The sequence below is a fragment of the Patagioenas fasciata genome, chromosome 20, assembly GCF_037038585.1.
Source record: "Patagioenas fasciata isolate bPatFas1 chromosome 20, bPatFas1.hap1, whole genome shotgun sequence".
Lineage (NCBI taxonomy): Eukaryota > Metazoa > Chordata > Aves > Columbiformes > Columbidae > Patagioenas > Patagioenas fasciata.
In genome coordinates this window covers 6,800,855-6,818,268 of record NC_092539.1, presented here as the reverse complement: position 1 = coordinate 6,818,268, position 17,414 = coordinate 6,800,855, and the positions used below count along the sequence as shown (strand labels likewise).

Genomic DNA, 17,414 nt, shown 5'->3' with positions numbered 1-17,414 from the left:
ATGGCGGCGGGGTGGCCCCGCCCCCTAGCAGCCGGCGGGGGGCGGCCGGGCGGTGTCGCCCGGTGTCGCCGGTGTCCTTGCGGCGGGCGGCGGCCGGGGGAGCGAGCGGAGCCATGCTGGCCTTGATAGCGAGGTCTGCGGTGAGTGCCGGCCGCGTTCCTAGCGCGGGACACCGGGGGGGAACCTCTAGCGGGCCCGGGACGGGGCTGGGGGGGTGAGATGGCGGCCAGGCCGCGCCACCCGCGGGGGTGACACACGGCGCCCGGACAGCCAGGAGCACGGGCGGTCAGCAGCGGCCTGGGCCCGGCGTGACGGGCCGTTGTGCCGCGGGGCCTCCCCGGGCTGCTCGGGGAAGGGGCCGGGGCGGCCCTGCCGGGGGCCGGTGTGGAGGGGCCCGGTGTGAGCCCCGCTCCACCGCACCGCTCAGGGTCCGCCCCGCTCCCTCAGCCTGGGGGAGCGGCGGGGCCGTGGGGCCGGTGACCGGGGCTGCCCGCGGGCCTCCGGGTTGAGAGGGCGGACGGGGCCTGGCCGGCAGCGAGGAGCCGGGAGAGGCTGAAATCACCGCTCCGGGCTGGTTCGGTTCCTCCAGCAGAGATGGGGCGCGGGGCTGGGGGATGATGGACACCAGCCATGGCTGGGCAGGGCAGGGAAGCCCACGGAGCTGCCATCTGAGGCTTTCACCTGTAAAACACGGCTTTCCCTGCAAAGAGAGAGAAGGTCACACACGCAGCAGAGCTGTCAGCCCTGCACCTTAGCAACTGTTTATTGCAAACACCGATGGATCTGGGGGAGGATGAGGGTGGCAGCAGCTCTGTGATGGATTCACTGAGGGGACACGCAGGGCTGGTTGTCTCTGGGCTTGAGGGGGCGTCTCCAGCTTCAAATTTAAAAATAAAAGACAAACCTCTGTCATCTGATCCCACGCTGGGAATCAGACACTGCTCTGAAATTCCTCCAGCCCCCCAGCCTGCAGGTGGATTTCCCTCTGGAAAAGGTCATCTGCTGCTGGAACGTGGATGGGAGCGACGCCAGCCAGCTGGCCCGTCCGCACGCTCTGCTGGTGTTCGCTTTCCCTGGGTTTGTGGGGAAAGGTGGAGGCTTTGCTCTGTTCACTGCTAGCTGCCTCCTCTGTTCAGCTGCGATCGCTGTTCTGCCTCCCCCAAACACTTGAGTTTGACCTCAGACAAGCAGAGGACATAAAAGAGGAAGGATACAAATCCACTCTACGTGTAACATGCAGTGTGTTCAGTTAATTTGGTTTGGGATTTTAGGGAAAATCTGAAACAGTCTGAAATCATCCTACTTGATCTTAGCCATGTATAAGACTGTGCTTGTCTGCCCTTCGATAGACCAGACAGACACAAAGGAAGGGGTGACATTCCTTGCGACTGCACAGTTCTGTTGTTGTCCTGCTTTGGAGATACCTATTTATTTTATCTTTTAAGGGCTGACAACCAAAACTCCCCAAAGTCTCAGCTTGCCATAGTGACCACACATGCACGGGGCTTAAGGGCAGTTTAACTGAATTCTCTCCCATCTCCAACTAATCCTACATCACCCCCAGTGATGCAGTCACTGTCCCATTCCTGCGAGAGAACTGTCCTTATCCAACAACCTCTGGCCACCTTTGCCTGAGCAAAGGGACCAAATGCCCCATATTCTGCAGAAATGCTCCCTGCAGCAGCTTGTCCCATACGGTGGCAACCCACCGTGTCACCACCAGTTCATAAATTGGGGTCTCTCCTGCCCAAAGATGTTTAGGGTTTTCCCTATGGCTGCTGCAGTTTCACGGTCCAGGCAAAGGCTGAGGGGACAATGTCCCCAGCACCTTCACTTGTGCCATGGCTGGAAGCCCAGAGCGATTGACCGGGTAACACCGAGCTGAGGGTCAGTGGCCACGGGAGGGCTCCCCGGAATGTCACCTTCATGGCAGTCAGGTGGTGCAGCCTGATGGTCTGATCACCACCCCGCCTCTCCCGGGCCTGTGTCTGGCCTTGGACCCTCTGGTCAGGGCAGCCACGTGGCAGTTTGCTAACGAGGTGACGCCCCGCGCGGGCAGCACGTTGTCAGGTGGAAGAGGAAACCGAGACAGGCCGAGGGAGAGGTTTCCCATCTTTTCTGTCCTCCCAGCCATGGATAGGAAACAGAAGCAAGCAGAGAAGGTACGGTATGCCCACGCTGTCATGATTAACACCTTGCATTTCTCCCCAGCCCCACTCTCTTTTCATGCTTCAGAAATTCCCCCTTCTCTTGTTTTTAACGTTCCTTCTCCAGACCTTGATCCCGTAGTTTTCGCCAGGTCCTACAGAGAGCACAGAGCATCTTCTCTGGGGGCTCAGTGCCATGCGCAGGCTTTGTCACCTTGCAGATTTAGCTTGCTCTCTTATTTTCTTTCTTCTTTGTGCTTAGCTGTCCCCCCACCTCCTCCCAGGAGTTATCTTCTCATTGCCTTGGAAATCAAAGGGCACATTCTCTTTGGCTTTACAAAGTCCAGAATCCTGTAGGAGAGTATCTGATTCAGCAGATCCAACAGAGGTGGCGGAGCAGAGGGAACTGAAAACCTTTAGAGTGTAATTTAAACATCTTCAAGCCAAAGGATGTCCAACCCTGTTCACCCAAGAGGATGTTGTTGTTTTTTGGGGGGAAAACTGGCAGGTTCACTTCCTGGTTAGCGACTGTGTTTGCTCCATTTTATTTCTCCACCAAGGAAAATGCAGCGGTGCTTTCACTCCCATATGACCCCATCAGACCCCAGGAGCTTGTTGGCATCACCCAGAGTTTCCCAGAAAGCTTTTGCTCTTCCCTCTCCAAAGGCTCCTGTGATCTGGCCAGTCCCTTACTGGTACAACTGGACAGAGGTGGTTCTAACATAGCTGTGTCCTCCCATCGTTCCTTGCCCAATGTACCATCCCTGGGCAATCAGAGAAGAGCTGTTCTCTAAATCCTATCTCCTCAAAGCCCAAAGGGTAGTTTGATTTGGCACAGGGGTTCTGTGAAACAGCTTCGGACAGTAGGCAAGATGAATATTTCTGTCACGACTTACTTTCTTCCCGCTTACTATGCGATGGAAACGTTTGACTTTGTCAAATGCATGGAGACTTTCAGCTGGAAGGTGTCCAGAGGGTTGGAGATGTGTCGTTATCCTGGCAGTACGTCCTCTGACGAGTTGAGAATCAGTATCTTGGGGGACCATGTTTCTTTTTTGCAGCTTTTCTGGATGTCCTACAGCCATCTCTAGCATGCAGTCAGTAGACCTGCACCTTGCATTTGTGCTTCATGTGCTCTGCTTCCGTGCTGAAACACTTGTGCACCCTCAGAGGGGCTGGGATGGAGACTCCCAGCTCCAGGTTATTTGTTACCTCCTGCGCATCAGGGGGAAGTTGTGTCTCGACATTTGCTCTGTGCTTTGCAGGCCAGGCCCTACGGCCTGCTGAAGCCGGCAGCGTTAGGCAAGATCCCGGGCAGGTTCCAACTTCATCAGGAAGCGCTGCCCCATCTCCCCGTGCCGCCGCTCCAGCAAACGCTGGACCGTTACCTGCTGGCTCTGCAGCCCATCATCAGCGAGGAGGAGCTGAACCACACGCAGGAGCTGGTGGCCGAGTTCCGCAAGCCGGGAGGCGTCGGGGAAAGGCTGCAGAAGGGCCTGGAGAGAAGAGCCAAGAAAACAGACAACTGGGTAGGTCGGGATGCTGGCCCCAGGTTCTGGTCAGGGAGGGTGGAAGTTTGATGCCCACCTCTCCAGTGTCCTGGCTGTATCCACTGCATGTGTGTTTATGGCATCACCTTTGTGATGAGCCTGCTGCTGACCTCCGCTTACTGTGCCAACCCCTCACCAGGACGGGTGAGCAGAGAGATTTACGGCAGAACAGGGAGTCCCAGACTCTGTCTGTAGCCGCTGAAGCCTCTAAACCGTTAGCATCACACAGCTGCCCCCAAAAGTTGAAGGAAATGCTCCACTCAAGCCCCACACCGCCTTTCTCAAATCCTTCTACCCTTTCACATGTGCAACATCAAACCCAAACAGTTTGTTTGCAAAGCGTGGGACAGAACTGGGGGCAGGATGCTGAGGCTGTTCAGCTGGGCTGGGGTCAAACAGCAGCAGATGCTGTAGCTGCATGTTGCCTTTCTCCGTCCCAGCTCTCAGATTGGTGGCTGAAGACCGCGTACCTGGAGTATCGCCTGCCCGTCGTGGTCCACTCCAGCCCAGGTGTGGTTTTACCTAAGCAGGATTTTCAGGATCGACAAGGTCAGCTCAGGTAAAGTCCTTTTTTTTTGCTTTCTCCTCCATTTCACATGGGTCGAGCTATCTCTGCTGGACAGGGAGGAGGGTATTCAGGATGATTGGGGAAGACAGCAATTAGCATGTGGTCCCCAAGTTTGATAGCTGTCTGTGCCGTACAGATAAGGAAGGGCTGCCAGGCTGTAAGGAGACTCCTGCTTGTGCCAGACTAAATATTTAATCAAGAAGGAAAATCAAAGAGTCTAGTGGTTCAGGTACTAAACTGGGACTAAAAACCTAGCGAGATGGCCACATTGCTGGCTGGACGCACTGTGAGGATCTGACACACTAAAGACTATGAGGCGCTGAGATTACATGTACAGTTAAAGGAGGCACAAAAACTAGCCCAGGCATGTAAAAGAGCCCAACCAGCAAGACCTTGGAGTTCGCCACTTTAAAGGGACGGGGAAGCTGCTGCAGGAACCATCACTGCATCTGTTCCTGCAGGAGACTGTCCCCTCTTCTGGATTTATGGCTTAGAAAACTTAAGTCACCAGCCTCTCCGCTCCCAGTTTTTTCTCACAATCAAACCCTGCCATGTCCTCTCTCCCATGTGGGCTCCCTTTAATTTTTAACCACCAATACAGCTGTGTTAAATACACATGCAGATCTTCAGCATTGACCTTTATACAGGGTTGCCTTTGCCACAATCATCAGTGCTCTGGCAGATCAAAAGTACCAGCCCCGGAGCCATGTGAGTGACAACAAATCCTCCCTTCCACTCCCCTGGATACACCCGAGCAGGGGTGCAGAGCGTGAGCCTCACAGGGACAGTGCCAGACTAGACAAACGCTTTCAAAAGCTTTTCCTTAGGTTACTTAGTCTTAAGTTATCCAAAAGAAGATAAGATCTGGAGTGCGATGCCCTAGCCAGTGGAAGTGAGCAGCTGTATGAGAATCTGGGCTCCCATGTAAAATACAATTTAAATGCGCATTTGTATAGTTTGTGGCTGCAGAAAGAAGTCTGACAGCGTGGCTTGAGACCAAAACTTCAGAAACCAGAAGGCAAGTTTAGAAAGTAGAGGTGTCTCCATTCTTCAATCTGGCAACGCTGCTGGCTGAACACAAGGCAGCTGCCGTCTCCCCCTCGAGCCCTAACTCCACTCCTGGGCTGTGTGCTCTCTGGAAGGAGCACAAACCCTCTCACTGTTGTTTCCCAGCTCTTTTACTTCCTCAGCTTTTACACTAAGGCTGGGAAATCTTCATTAAAAACTGCTTTGCAGGATGTCGCCCTTAGGTTCTGGCAGTTACACCCTCTGATCATTACTAGGGACGGGCAGGCTGAGCAAAACCAGATGACACTGCCTGCAAACACCTAATACTCACACCACTTTAAAACCTTTGACAGTCTGACTGCAACCTCTTGCCACAGTGACCTCCTGCCTCCTTCCTCCCATGCGTGGGTGGGAGCTCCTGGGTCAGAGAAGGCCAAACCTGTCACTCCTGAGCCAAACAGTCTGATGTGGCTTGTTACAGCCTCCCTCCCTGCTGGGAGTTGGCATTGGCAGTGGTTACGTTGATCCCGGTAAACACAACACCTCGGTGCCAGCCTGCAGCACGCCTGTATTTGTTTCAGATCCCGCAATGCCAGAGGAATGCTCTCGAGAGTTGCATTAGCAATTAGCAATTCCTCGGGTAGGAATTAAGTCAGCAGTGGTGAGTTTTGGATGCAGGGAAATACAGCTGCGCCTTGCCTGGAAACTCTGAGGTGGCTCCTGGCCAGGGAAGGGCAGAAATCCGCTTTTCTTGGTGCTGTTTTATGCTAAGACTCAGAATTAGGATGTCATAAAAAAAATCACAACACATCAGTTAAAAATGCTGCTGTTAGAGGGTCATTTATGCATCTGAACTGAACCCTGCTTTCCTGAAAGTTGTCCAGAGTTCCTTGGTTATACAATAAGATACATTTTAAAAGTGCTATGTGGACTATCCAGCGATCTCAAATCACAGCCCCAGAGATGGGCACAACAGGGGCTCGGCAGAAAGGCTGAACGTTCTAAGGAGCAGAGGGAGGCTCTGCTGGCCCTCCTTGGCTGTTCCTCAGCCCCAGATGTTGTGTCTTTGAATCTCAACTTGCTACATTTGATATTTTTTCCAGGTTTGCTGCCAAGCTGATCGAGGGCATCCTGGATTTCAAGACCATGATTGACAAGTGAGTTTGTGACCCTCCTAACTTCTCACGTGTTCCTTACTGTCCTAGAGAGGCTGAGCCCTGTCAGTAGATCTCCCAAATCAAAACGCAAGAGAATACAGCACATATTTGGAAAGAGATACTGTAATCAACATCGCTGCTCACTGCCAAAGTCACTGCCAAATTTACTTTGCTCTCTTCATGCTCTTTGTTTACCTTAATACTTTCATTGGCACATGTATGAGCTGAGGGAGCGAGCCTGACTGGCAGTCCTGTGGAGCTACATGGGTCTGTTTGCCCGCAGAACGAGTTACAGCTCAGGCAGCAGGAATTTGTTCCTCTCCTTTTGGGTTTCTGGTGTTTCTCATCTTCCAGTTAGACAGGATGAGCTCTAGAGAAACTTGTTGCTTGCTACCCCTTTTCTTCTGACCACCAAACCTCTGCTGAACGTGCCTTATTTATTATATATTCCAAAAATATGTTTACCAGCATCATACCTTTACAACCAAATTCAGCTGAGGCTCAGGGCCAGTCACGAGAAGAGGAGTTGGACTGTGACTATTCAAATGATTGATCAAGTCCCATCAGGTTCATGAGTAGCACATCAGACACTCACCACTCAAAATTACAGCCAAAAACCTCTTTCTGACATTTCACTGGAAACAATACATCTCCCACTATATTGCGCCTGGATTTTTTCTCTGCAGACAGCACGGCGCATGCTACACTATGTATTAGGTCCAGAGATTATTTTTCTGGTGTTACAGAGAAGATTGCATTTTTCTCCTTCCCAAATGAAAGGCCAGCAAACAGACACTTTCTCTAGTCCCTACTAAGAATGCTGGTGGGAATGAGGAAGGAGGGTCCCTTTTTTATGCCACCAGCACCAAAACATTTAGTTTTTGCCAGAGTGACAGCAGCTGCATGGCTGAGCCTGTGCCTGTCTGGTGCAGGGAGCACAGGCTTTTCACTGACATTTTCTCTCCCCTTTCCTCCTCACCTTGCTGTGTCTGCAGTGAGACCCTCCCGGTGGAGTACATGGGTGGGAAGCCCCTCTGCATGAACCAGTACTACCAGATCCTCTCATCCTGCCGCATCCCCGGGCCCAAGCGGGATTCCATCGTCAACTACGCCAAAGGCAAAAAGCAGTCCAGACACATAACGGTGGTTCACAACTTCCAGGTACGGCAGCTCCTGAGCTTTCTGAGAGGTTTGTTTAGGCGCAGGTGGCCGTTTCAGCTTCAGAAAGTCTCTGCCCACAAAGTTTCCCTCACTAGGAATTCGCTCCTGCTTATTTTATCCCCTTTGGCCTTAGCTGGCCAGTAGCTGGGATTGTGAGCAACAGGCTACGAGGCAGAAGAGCACTCTCTTGCTCTGTTTCTTCTCCCTGCAACTCCTGTCGCTCAGAGAAAACCCAGAGATCAGGTCTGGAATTGGAAACAGCAAGTGGAAACAGGATAACAAACCCTATCGCCACAGCTGAGTCTCAGAAATAGGAACTCCTCTTGTGTTTTGGCCCTCCTTACCACAGCTTCTGAGCTTAAAACCTGGCCGGTATTTATGCCCTACAAGGGAAGCTGGAGTCAGGTCTCTCAACTCTGAGCATCTTTCAAAGGTCTGTTTGCAAGCTGAGTTCTTAGGTCAGGTCTTACTCCTCAAAGTGACTGTTCCATGTTTCACAGAATGTTTCTGGGGCTGGACAATAAAGATCTTCTCTCATGTTCTGTCTCTGTCCGCTCTTCTCACCTTCAGTTCTTTGAGCTGGATGTTTACAACAGTGACGGAAGTCCCCTCACCACTGACCAGCTGTTCATTCAGCTGGAGAAGATATGGAACACCTCCCTCCAAACAAACAAAGAACCTGTTGGGATCCTCACGACGAACCACCGGAACAGCTGGGCAAAAGCCTACAACAACCTGCTGAAAGGTCTGTAGAGCCCCCAACATAAGAGTGCCAAAGAACACCACAAACGCTTGAACTACCAACCTCAGCGCTGTGCTCTGCTCAGTTCTTTCCTTTGGAAGCTCGTTCTGGAAGATAACATGAGCTTTAGGCCTCAAAGGAGCAACTTGATTTCATTGCAGAGTATGGTTATCTCTGGTTTGGAAGGTAGAAAGTCTGAAGCTTGTTTTGTTAGACCTGAAATCCCAGCTCGTTGCCTTGCAAATAGGTGGGATGTAAGAAAAATGAAAAAAGGAGGGTGAACACAGCACACCCACACCTGTAACAACCCAGCTGGCTGCAATTTTAATAACCAAATACACCCCTAAATGACCAATATTGCACTGAATTACAATGGGAATCCAACACTGGGTCCTTCAAAACCGCTCTTTCAAATTTCAATCTCCCTGCAATTCAAGTGCAAGTTTTTCAACTTATTTGCTGTTTGTTTCTCTCCCAGATAAGACCAACAAGGAATCTGTGCGTACGATTGAAAAGAGCATCTGCACCATCTGCCTCGACGCGCCCATGCCGCGGGTGTCCGACGACATCTACAGGAGCCGCGTGGCTGCCCAGATGCTGCACGGCGGAGGCAGTCGCTGGAACAGCGGGAATCGATGGTTCGACAAAACCCTTCAGGTGAGTGCTGATGGTCTAAAGCAGGAGCTGCTTTTTCATGAGAATACAAAGGTCCAAGAGATCCCAGAAAACTTCCGCAGGAGGTTTTTCCTTGTATCAAGAGAGCGGAGAAATAGGAGAGACAAGGCGTGGTGGGTGACAGCGTGAGATCCTACGGCTTCCCGTGCAGTCACCACAAGCACTCATTCCTGCCTCAGGGACTTTTGTTTCTTTTACTGCCTCTGCCCACGCTTATTCAGTGTAGCAGCTCTTTGTGTTCCTTGTAAATCAATTTTCTGCCTGCAGTGAACAATGCCTCGTCTGCTTGGAGACAGCCCAACCGCAGGGAGGTCTGTTCCTCGGATCTCCCCCAGGCTTGTCACTTTTCCTGTTTCTGCCAGAGGCTGCCCAATGGCTTTTTTGTTGTGTTTTTTCTTGTTTCAAACATAAGCTGCCATCCCGCAGCATCCCTCTGATCTTTTCTCCATTCAGTCTCGTCAAGAGCCTTCAACAGCTGCTGCTATTCAAACTTCTCCTTCATTTGTTGGTGGATCCTGGCTCATGGATAGTAGCAATGGTGCTTTAAAAGATTCTTCTCATATCTGCTGGACTCTTCATAATCTTTTCAGCTATTTTATTCCGATTTAGAACTCTTCATTGACAGGATAAAACTTAGATCTTCCAGCTAATTGAAAAGTAAGGGTAAGGCAGCACACGGTGCTATTTTTCCTGTACTATGTGTACATTTAAGTACATCAAACCCATTGAACCACTCTGTATTGCCAGGACACTGAGCACACCTATGTTTTCTATACATACATATATATATATATATATCTGTATCTTAGGCACATTCTTACCCAGTTAATTTTGCAAAACTGTAACAGCGCTACCCAATCTTCTGTGCCTGCTGAAAGGCTTCCATTGCCCTTCTGGTAAATGCAGCCTTTGTGTTACCTCCTTTCCAGTGCTCAAGGACAGGACCACTGTCTGTTCTGATACAGAACAGCGAGATACCAGATCTTCACACAGTGTCTGTCTGTCTGTCTTCACCACTGTCCTCTCGTGCTTCTCTTGTAGTTCATCGTCGCTGAAGATGGCTCCTGTGGTCTTGTATACGAACACGCTCCTGCAGAAGGCCCACCAATTGTTGCTCTTTTGGATCACATCGTGGAGTACACGTGAGTCCTACCTCCTCTGCTTTTCCTCAGCTTTAGAGTTGGGGAGCAGGTGGTTTAAAGCCTAAGAATGTGCCTCTTCACTGCTCAGCCCCTAGGAATTTGTTCTGGAGGAAGGGTAGTGGTAGGCTAACTAGGTATTGCAGTTCTTGTATTCATGATGAGAACTGAGTGACCAGCTACTCTAATAGGTTTTGCTGCTGCTTCCATCCTTGGGGAATTACACTGTTCAGAGTTAACAGGACTTCTGCCTGTGAGGGGTGTTTATTTGGGGCAGAAGACACAAAAGGTATTTCATTCATCCCCTTCAAAAAACACTGCAATGGCACTGTGAAGAATATTTCAGCCTGTGACTAGTGTCACAAGATGTTGGGGAAGATCTCCTGTGCATTTCTGCCCCGGTTCTGGTGTCCTTAGCTGAGCCTCATGTTAAAGGTCTGGCTGAACATAATCATTTCTCTGTGCAGGAAGAAACCTGAGTTGGTAAGATCGCCTATGATTCCTTTGCCAATGCCCAAAAAGCTGAGGTTTAACATCACCCCAGAAATCAAGAGTGACATAGAGAAAGCGAAGCAGAACCTCAACATGTAAGTATGAAGTGGTGGGGAGAGCTACTGAGTGACCGAGGGAGTAATAATAACTGCCCAGACAACTCTGTGGGAGGAAGCGCTCTGTCCCTGCACAGATCAGATCCAAATATCCTGTTCTCTGTGTGCCTCATGAAAGGAAAGTCCATAGCTTTATGTTGCAACAAGCAGCAACAGGTGAAGGAACACATCCTCGTTCTTTGCTTGCAGAATGGTCGAAGACCTGGATGTTATCGTCTTGGTCTTTCATCAGTTCGGGAAAAACTACCCCAAATCTGAGAAGATAAGTCCTGATGCCTTTATCCAGCTGGCCTTGCAGCTGGCGTATTACAGGTGAGACCACCGACAGATCACTTCTTGCCATCCTCACTGTCAGACTCAAATATGTGAGCACAATAAAGGTGTCACAGACAAGTCCCACACAGGCTGCTATGGCCTGTGTCCCAAATCAGCAGATCTCATTGTGGCAGCTGCCAAACAGGCGAGATTAACCCCTCTGTGTGGGTACAATCCTAGTAAGGAAGCATCAGAGATCAGCTGTCAATGGGACTCACATAAAGTGTTCGCCATCCCCATAGCTTGTCTGCTTCACAAGAGGCAATTCCTCTCAGGACAAACTCAATTCTGTGACCTTTTTCTCCACCCTCCAGAATGTACGGCCACTCCTGTGCTACATACGAGAGTGCATCGCTAAGGATGTTCCGCCTGGGCCGCACAGACACCATCCGCTCCACTTCTATAGAATCCCATAAGTTTGTGCAATCAATGGACAGCCCGGACAAATCGGTGAGGCTCTCAAAGATGTGGAGTAAGAGGACTCCGCTCCAGAAAAAGAGGGAAGCTGCTTATTTGTGCAACTCAGTGTCAGCTGCTTTCAGTTAAGCAGAACCGCACCTGATAGGATGTTGAGCTGAAACATAGCTCTGAGTATATAGTTACACACCTTGGGTTTCATTTGACTTTCTTTTCACATGTATTGAAAGCCTGAGAAACAACATATGGGCATTTCTAATCCCATCAAGAAGTTTCATCCTTTCGTAAAGTCCATTTAGCTACTCAAACTCAAAGAAATCCTGCTACTGATGGATGGACGACAACATTCAGAATGAAGTAATGGAGCCAAGCAAAATTATTTAAATCTAGTAAAGCTAAAAATCAGTCTAGTGTAAACACACAAAGCAGAAATGTCCTCCATCCTAGAGAACAGCCAAAGTGAGGTTTTCCATTCTGCAGAAAAACTTACAGCCAGATCTGTGTGTTCTCAGGACCAGGAGAAAGCAGACTTGCTGCGGAGAGCTACCCAGGCCCACAAGGAATACACCAATATGGTGAGTGTCCAGAGCAGGGGGTTTACATAGCAAATGAGGGTTCTGGTGAAAGATGAGACCTTAAGAGCTTTCTCTGCTGCCACAGCGATGTGGCCACGGGTGCTGTTGCCCAGGGCTGGCTCTGATCTGACAGTGCTCTAGGGCACAGACTGAACGCTTTCTCTCTAGCTCATGGTTTGTGTCCCTTGTGACCAGCCTAAAAGGAGAGAATCAAATCTGAAAATAGCTTCAGTTTTCACTGTCATTGTTGCTGATAAATGCCAAAGTTGCACGAGGATCTCTTAAACCAGAGCGAGCCTGTAGGCTGGAACTGTAAGGTTAGTTCCACCGGTGTGTTGAATTTCACAGTCCTTACAACAAGATTGACTATTGGCCCTAAAGGCAAGACTATTTTCCTTCTGACTTTTAACATTTAGAGACTTTTTTTTTCTTTAACCTAAAGAAACCGATAGTTTTGCTCGCTTGCCTGTTGGACAGGCTTTCATCTAGTCTTCCTTCCTTCTAGGCAATACAGGGCAACGCAATAGATCGCCACCTCTTAGGCTTGAAGCTTCAAGCCATTGAGGACTTAGTGAGCATACCTGAGCTGTTCATGGACACGGCCTATGCTGTTGCAATGCACTTCAACCTCTCAACCAGCCAGGTAGGACCCATCTGAGCAAAGATGGAAATGCTCTCTTCATTTTCATTGCCTTTGTTCTCTGCATTTCTCCTTCACTTCCTTCTGTTCATTTGGGGACAAAAACTTTTCAGCCTGCTACCAATCCCAGAAAGCTGCAGTTGTGATCTTATAGCTGCCACAGTCCCTGTCACGTCTGTAAAACACCAGCAGAACCAAGGCCGAGATCACCAGTCATGTTTGCTGTCTACCTGCACCAGCTGAAGTCAGCTGCCCGAATAGCTTTACATTCATCTGCTGTGCTGCAATTCTTACTGATACAGTTCTGCTTGTGACTCACTACAAGCTTATCATGGGGAGAAATCCTCCTCCTTTGCAAATGCAAAGGAAAACACATTGCTACTATACGGCAGAATCCAGTGTGTGTGTGGTGGTAGGTGGGCCTGACCAAAAAGTCCCTTTTCTAGAGCATTTTCACAAGACAGCAGTTTCTTCTGTTGACAGAGCTGTTAGCGTTTGATGGCTCCATTTCTCTCTGGCTGATTAGAAATTCTTAATCGCATTGTCTCCGCAGGTCCCAGCAAAGACAGATTGCGTGATGTGTTTTGGTCCCGTGGTTCCAGATGGCTACGGAGTCTGTTACAACCCCATGGATGAGCACATCAACTTTGCCATTTCAGCCTTCAACAGCTGTGCTGACACCAACGCCGCCCGCATGGCACATTATCTTGAGAAGGCACTGCTAGACATGAGGAGCTTGCTCCAGTCCACTCCCAAATCCAAACTGTAAGAGGCAAACGTGATGCAAAACCCCCAGCTAAAGGGGCTGTTCTTCATGCACTGAAGTTCCCAGTTCCTCAGAAAATTATTGAGAGCACAGCTGGCCCTGGAACCTTGGAGGGAATCTGTCATTTGTTTTCAGCAAGAGGATACAGAATTGTCATCTGCAGATATTACTGGTAAGAGGAAACGCTGTCTTTAGCTGAAGTAGAACCAATTGGTCCTCTCCCATCAATACAAAGTGCACACTCCTGTCCTCAAAGAGGACTGAAATAGTGTTTTTATGGAACTTACTGTAAAGGAATACAGAAAGCACAGTCCTTACCAGTATGTGAATCCATTTGGTGAGGAAGGTAGTTCTTCTCCAGGAAAAGCAGGGGACATTCATAATGTGATGGAACTACTGCAAGACCAAGTCTTTCTGCTGGTTGCTGAAGAGTGCAGCATCTGTCAAACTTGACTGAGGATCCTTCTGCTGCTCCAGCAAAACGCCACCGTTGAAGTTTGGCAAGGGGAGAAAGAAGTTCTTAAGTGGGAGCAGATCCAGGCTCGTTAGAGTGCCCTGCACTACTTATCCCAGGCACTCCAACCATCACATGCTTTACAGGCCTGGGAACGTTCCCTTTGCTTGTTTTAGGATGCCCTTTCTGTTGCATTGACCCTATCAGCAACAGAACATCATTTGCTACTAACTAAGGTGGTTTTTGTTGTTGTTTTTGTTGTTCTGAGTTTTTTGTTATGCTTGCTGTTGTGCTCCTAGCCACGGATCTTTAGGCTCAGCATAAAAATTTTGCCAGCTTTGACTTTATGTATCTTAATGTTTGGAGAGATGAGAAGGAATTGCCTGTGCAGTTAGCAGGACACTTGCTTCGTTGTATCTTCCTTTGCAACTGAGGAAAAGAACAGATGCTGCCCTTCTGTTTGCCACCCAGGGGGCCACACGCGAACACCATTACATACTTCACTTTCAGAAACAACATATGTGTACGTAATGTGTTATGTCTAAGTTGCGGACAAATAAGAATGTTTCTGATGAGGAACTCCAGAACATAGTTCCATTTCTGGCCACAGAGATCAAATCTGTTCAAACCAAAGGAAAAACAGCTGTAGAATCACATCACTCTGCTCTGATGAGACAGAAAATCTTGAAAAGCAGGAAGAAAGCTGAGAACACGCGGGCACTGAAGATGTTTGTCCACTGTGGCAGTTGTTCCTGCAGTAACACCACTGCACCTTTTCTGCCACTCTTGCACTTTTCTCTTACTGCCGCCTAACTTGAACCAGCTCTATTCTGTGAGAGATTGATCTCATGACAGTGTTTTCATGTTCAGTTGACAAACTTGAGACAGTAAGAGGTTTATATATAAACATTAACATACAATTGTAGCATAGGAATTTTTGTAAGTGCTACTTCCAATGAATCTGGCAGAATCCAAGCTCCTGACTATATGTTGTTGTTTGGTATTTTTTTAGTAAAACCATATGGTAATGAAGAATTCTAATACTATTTCTGCAACAGGAATTTAATATTCAAATTGCACACCCTCTAAGATGTGGCTGCTGGGACATCACCGTAAACGAGCAGCATTAGGAGTCTGATGGCCTGTTTACAGGGAACTACGTGATCATAATTGCCACTTTTCAGATCCTAGAACAGCAAGGGACATGATGAAAGTGCCTTAGTGAACACCTATGAAGAAATTTGCACTAAACTTGTTTAAGCTAAAAGAAAAAAATCATTCTAATTCACTTCTTGAAAGACAGAAGCCAACGCTACTGCATTTTCCTGAAAGGATGTTATTTCGAAGCTTCTATCTTGTACCTAAATAAATCTTTAAAAGGAGAATTTAACTGAAACTCACCTGCACAGCCAGTGATTGTATGAACTGCCACTTTCACATCATCTACATGGATTTAGTTGATCTTTTAGAAGAATCCTGAAGGGAGTGAGATAGTCTGAAAAAAAACCAATAGGAGCCCTACAAACGCTCATCGCTGCTCTGTTGCCTCCTCTGCATGAATTACACTGAAAGCTGCAGGAGGATACTCAGTATTATCATGACATAAGTGATTGTGTAAACACTACATAAAAGACCAAACCTTGCTGGAATAACATCTGGGTTAATGGAGGCTTTGACACTGAAAAAAATATTCCTTTTGCCAAAGTAATCCACTCCCCGTACGAATCAACCTCTTCTGCTAGGGGACAAGTTATTCTTCCCTGTCTGCAACACCTTCAACCGCTGATGCTACAGTATTGCCTCAAGTATTTGAGACTGGCCCTTTTCTACTCTGTCTCATTGAAAGGGGAGGCTCTCAAAGGAAAGTGCCTATTAAAGATGAAGCAGAAGTACACGCTGCTGTGACTGTACCTCGGAAGGTTGGTCTGTTCTGGATCTAAATCTGGATACCCCACTGGCTTCAGCAGAGTGCAGCTGCAAGCAGACTATTGCACTGAAAGAGATACAAGATTCATAAACCACTTAATGCATCCTTAATGACACACAAAGCTGAAATTCAGATGAATGAAGCCAATTTTTGAAGTGTTTGAAAGGGCGCTAAAATCATTACAAGGTTTTTCCTGTTAAAAGTCCTTTCTTATTGTACAAATTATAAATTGTGATGTCCTGATTCATACCTTCAAATACTGTTCTCTGTTTCCAGTTGTCTGATTGTTTTGTCTATTGTCTTAAAGGCACATTAAGTACAAGAAACTTCAGTTCCACAAAAACTACCCATTTGGAACAAATCATTTAAGAAACACACAGACTGAAAATATTCAGATAAGTCCTGAGGTATGAGTGTAATTTATGACACAGCTGGGCGGTGTTGCATGCTTTGCTGCTTAGCTGGGTTAAATACTGTTTCGGTCATGTAATCCATGTCATGCAAAGTTTTGAAATGTTCTTTGAATAAACTGAAACACAATAAACAGATAAGTGCTACAAAAAGGCTTACATCTCCTTCGCCACTGCAGAAGTGACAAAACAACCCTTATGGGAGGATGTTTGTGTGGGGACAGCAAGAACAGTGAACCACAGTGTTCTGTCACCTTCCTTTTATTGTCTCGGCATCTCCATCCAGCCCCTCAAGTACAGGGGAGGAATAGAAAGCATCTGCTGGCAAAGCCACATATTCCAAAGAAAATATCCCATTTCAGAAAACGAGTGGCAGACAACTCCATACAAGTGTAAGATAATAAGGCAGAGCTCAAATCTTCTTTTTCTGCACAGCACCATTTAGTTAAGAAAATCCATGGGATCACTAAGGAATTTCTGCTATATCAAGTATTGCAAAGAGTTCTGGAAAGGTACAGCAAAAGTAGGGAGAAGGTGCAGATTACAAACAACTCACAGAGAACAGAGGAAAGTTTATTATAGTGTCTTACAAGAGCTCTTTTCCTCTCCCTACTTGGGTTGGAAGGCAACACAAAATGGAACAGTTTTTTTACACTACACTGCTCTCGGAGATGAAACTTCTTCCCTGTGCTCTAGTTCTCAACAGATGCTTCCACACAGTTTTTCCAGCAGTCTCGTAACTGCTCGCCCCTCTGGAAACAATCCACTTCCAGCCTTGGCCTTGGGGAAGAGCTGTGATCTCCCTTCTGGCTTTCTAAGTTAACTTACAAGAGATAGAAAAAACAGTGCTTTTTGCAAAAAATAAGTTATAGTACCAGCTTTCAAACTGAAACATATAGTACGACCATACCCTGCGGCCTATCTGATGTCCTGTCTCATTTTAGTAGAGCTTTTCTAAGTCAGATGCAATGTCCTTGTGAAAGCTGCAAGATGCTGCTTTACTCTGATGCATCTTCAAAGCAGACCCAGTGCTCAGGTCCTTCAGATGGTAACAGAATTGCTTATGTTATGCAAATATTAAACAGTTCTTAAAAATATATATATATTTGCCATGGCAACTGAACACGGGTAGTTTACTACCCATAGCTACTTAAA

At 48.1% G+C, this 17,414-nt stretch overlaps 1 protein-coding gene across 2 annotated transcripts; it reads left to right on the top strand.

Annotated features, from left to right (window-relative positions):
* The first annotated feature begins 9 nt into the window (after positions 1-9).
* On the top strand, positions 10-16,412 carry CRAT (carnitine O-acetyltransferase). Of its 2 annotated transcripts, none has more exons than XM_065853538.2 (15): positions 10-140; positions 2,060-2,162; positions 3,413-3,676; positions 4,138-4,256; positions 6,377-6,430; positions 7,426-7,591; positions 8,162-8,336; positions 8,812-8,990; positions 10,050-10,150; positions 10,615-10,734; positions 10,945-11,067; positions 11,385-11,520; positions 12,000-12,062; positions 12,568-12,705; positions 13,256-16,412. In XM_065853538.2, the coding sequence occupies exons 2-15, from the start codon at positions 2,133-2,135 to the stop codon at positions 13,469-13,471; spliced, it is 1,884 nt and encodes a 627-aa protein (XP_065709610.1). In that variant the 5' UTR covers positions 10-140; positions 2,060-2,132; the 3' UTR covers positions 13,472-16,412. The 2 variants fall into 2 exon arrangements, with proteins under 2 accessions (XP_065709610.1, XP_065709609.1); XM_065853537.2 differs by having other exon boundaries at positions 32-140; positions 2,071-2,162.
* Positions 16,413-17,414: the final 1,002 nt, after the last annotated feature.

Excerpts from the sequence above, each read along its gene's own strand:
- CRAT (XM_065853538.2), top strand. The coding sequence starts at position 2,133 with ATGGATAGGAAACAGAAGCAAGCAGAGAAG. Across the intron at positions 2,163-3,412 it reads AACAGAAGCAAGCAGAGAAG|GCCAGGCCCTACGGCCTGCT; the intron begins GTACGGTATGCC and ends TGTGCTTTGCAG. Across the intron at positions 12,063-12,567 it reads ACAAGGAATACACCAATATG|GCAATACAGGGCAACGCAAT; the intron begins GTGAGTGTCCAG and ends CCTTCCTTCTAG.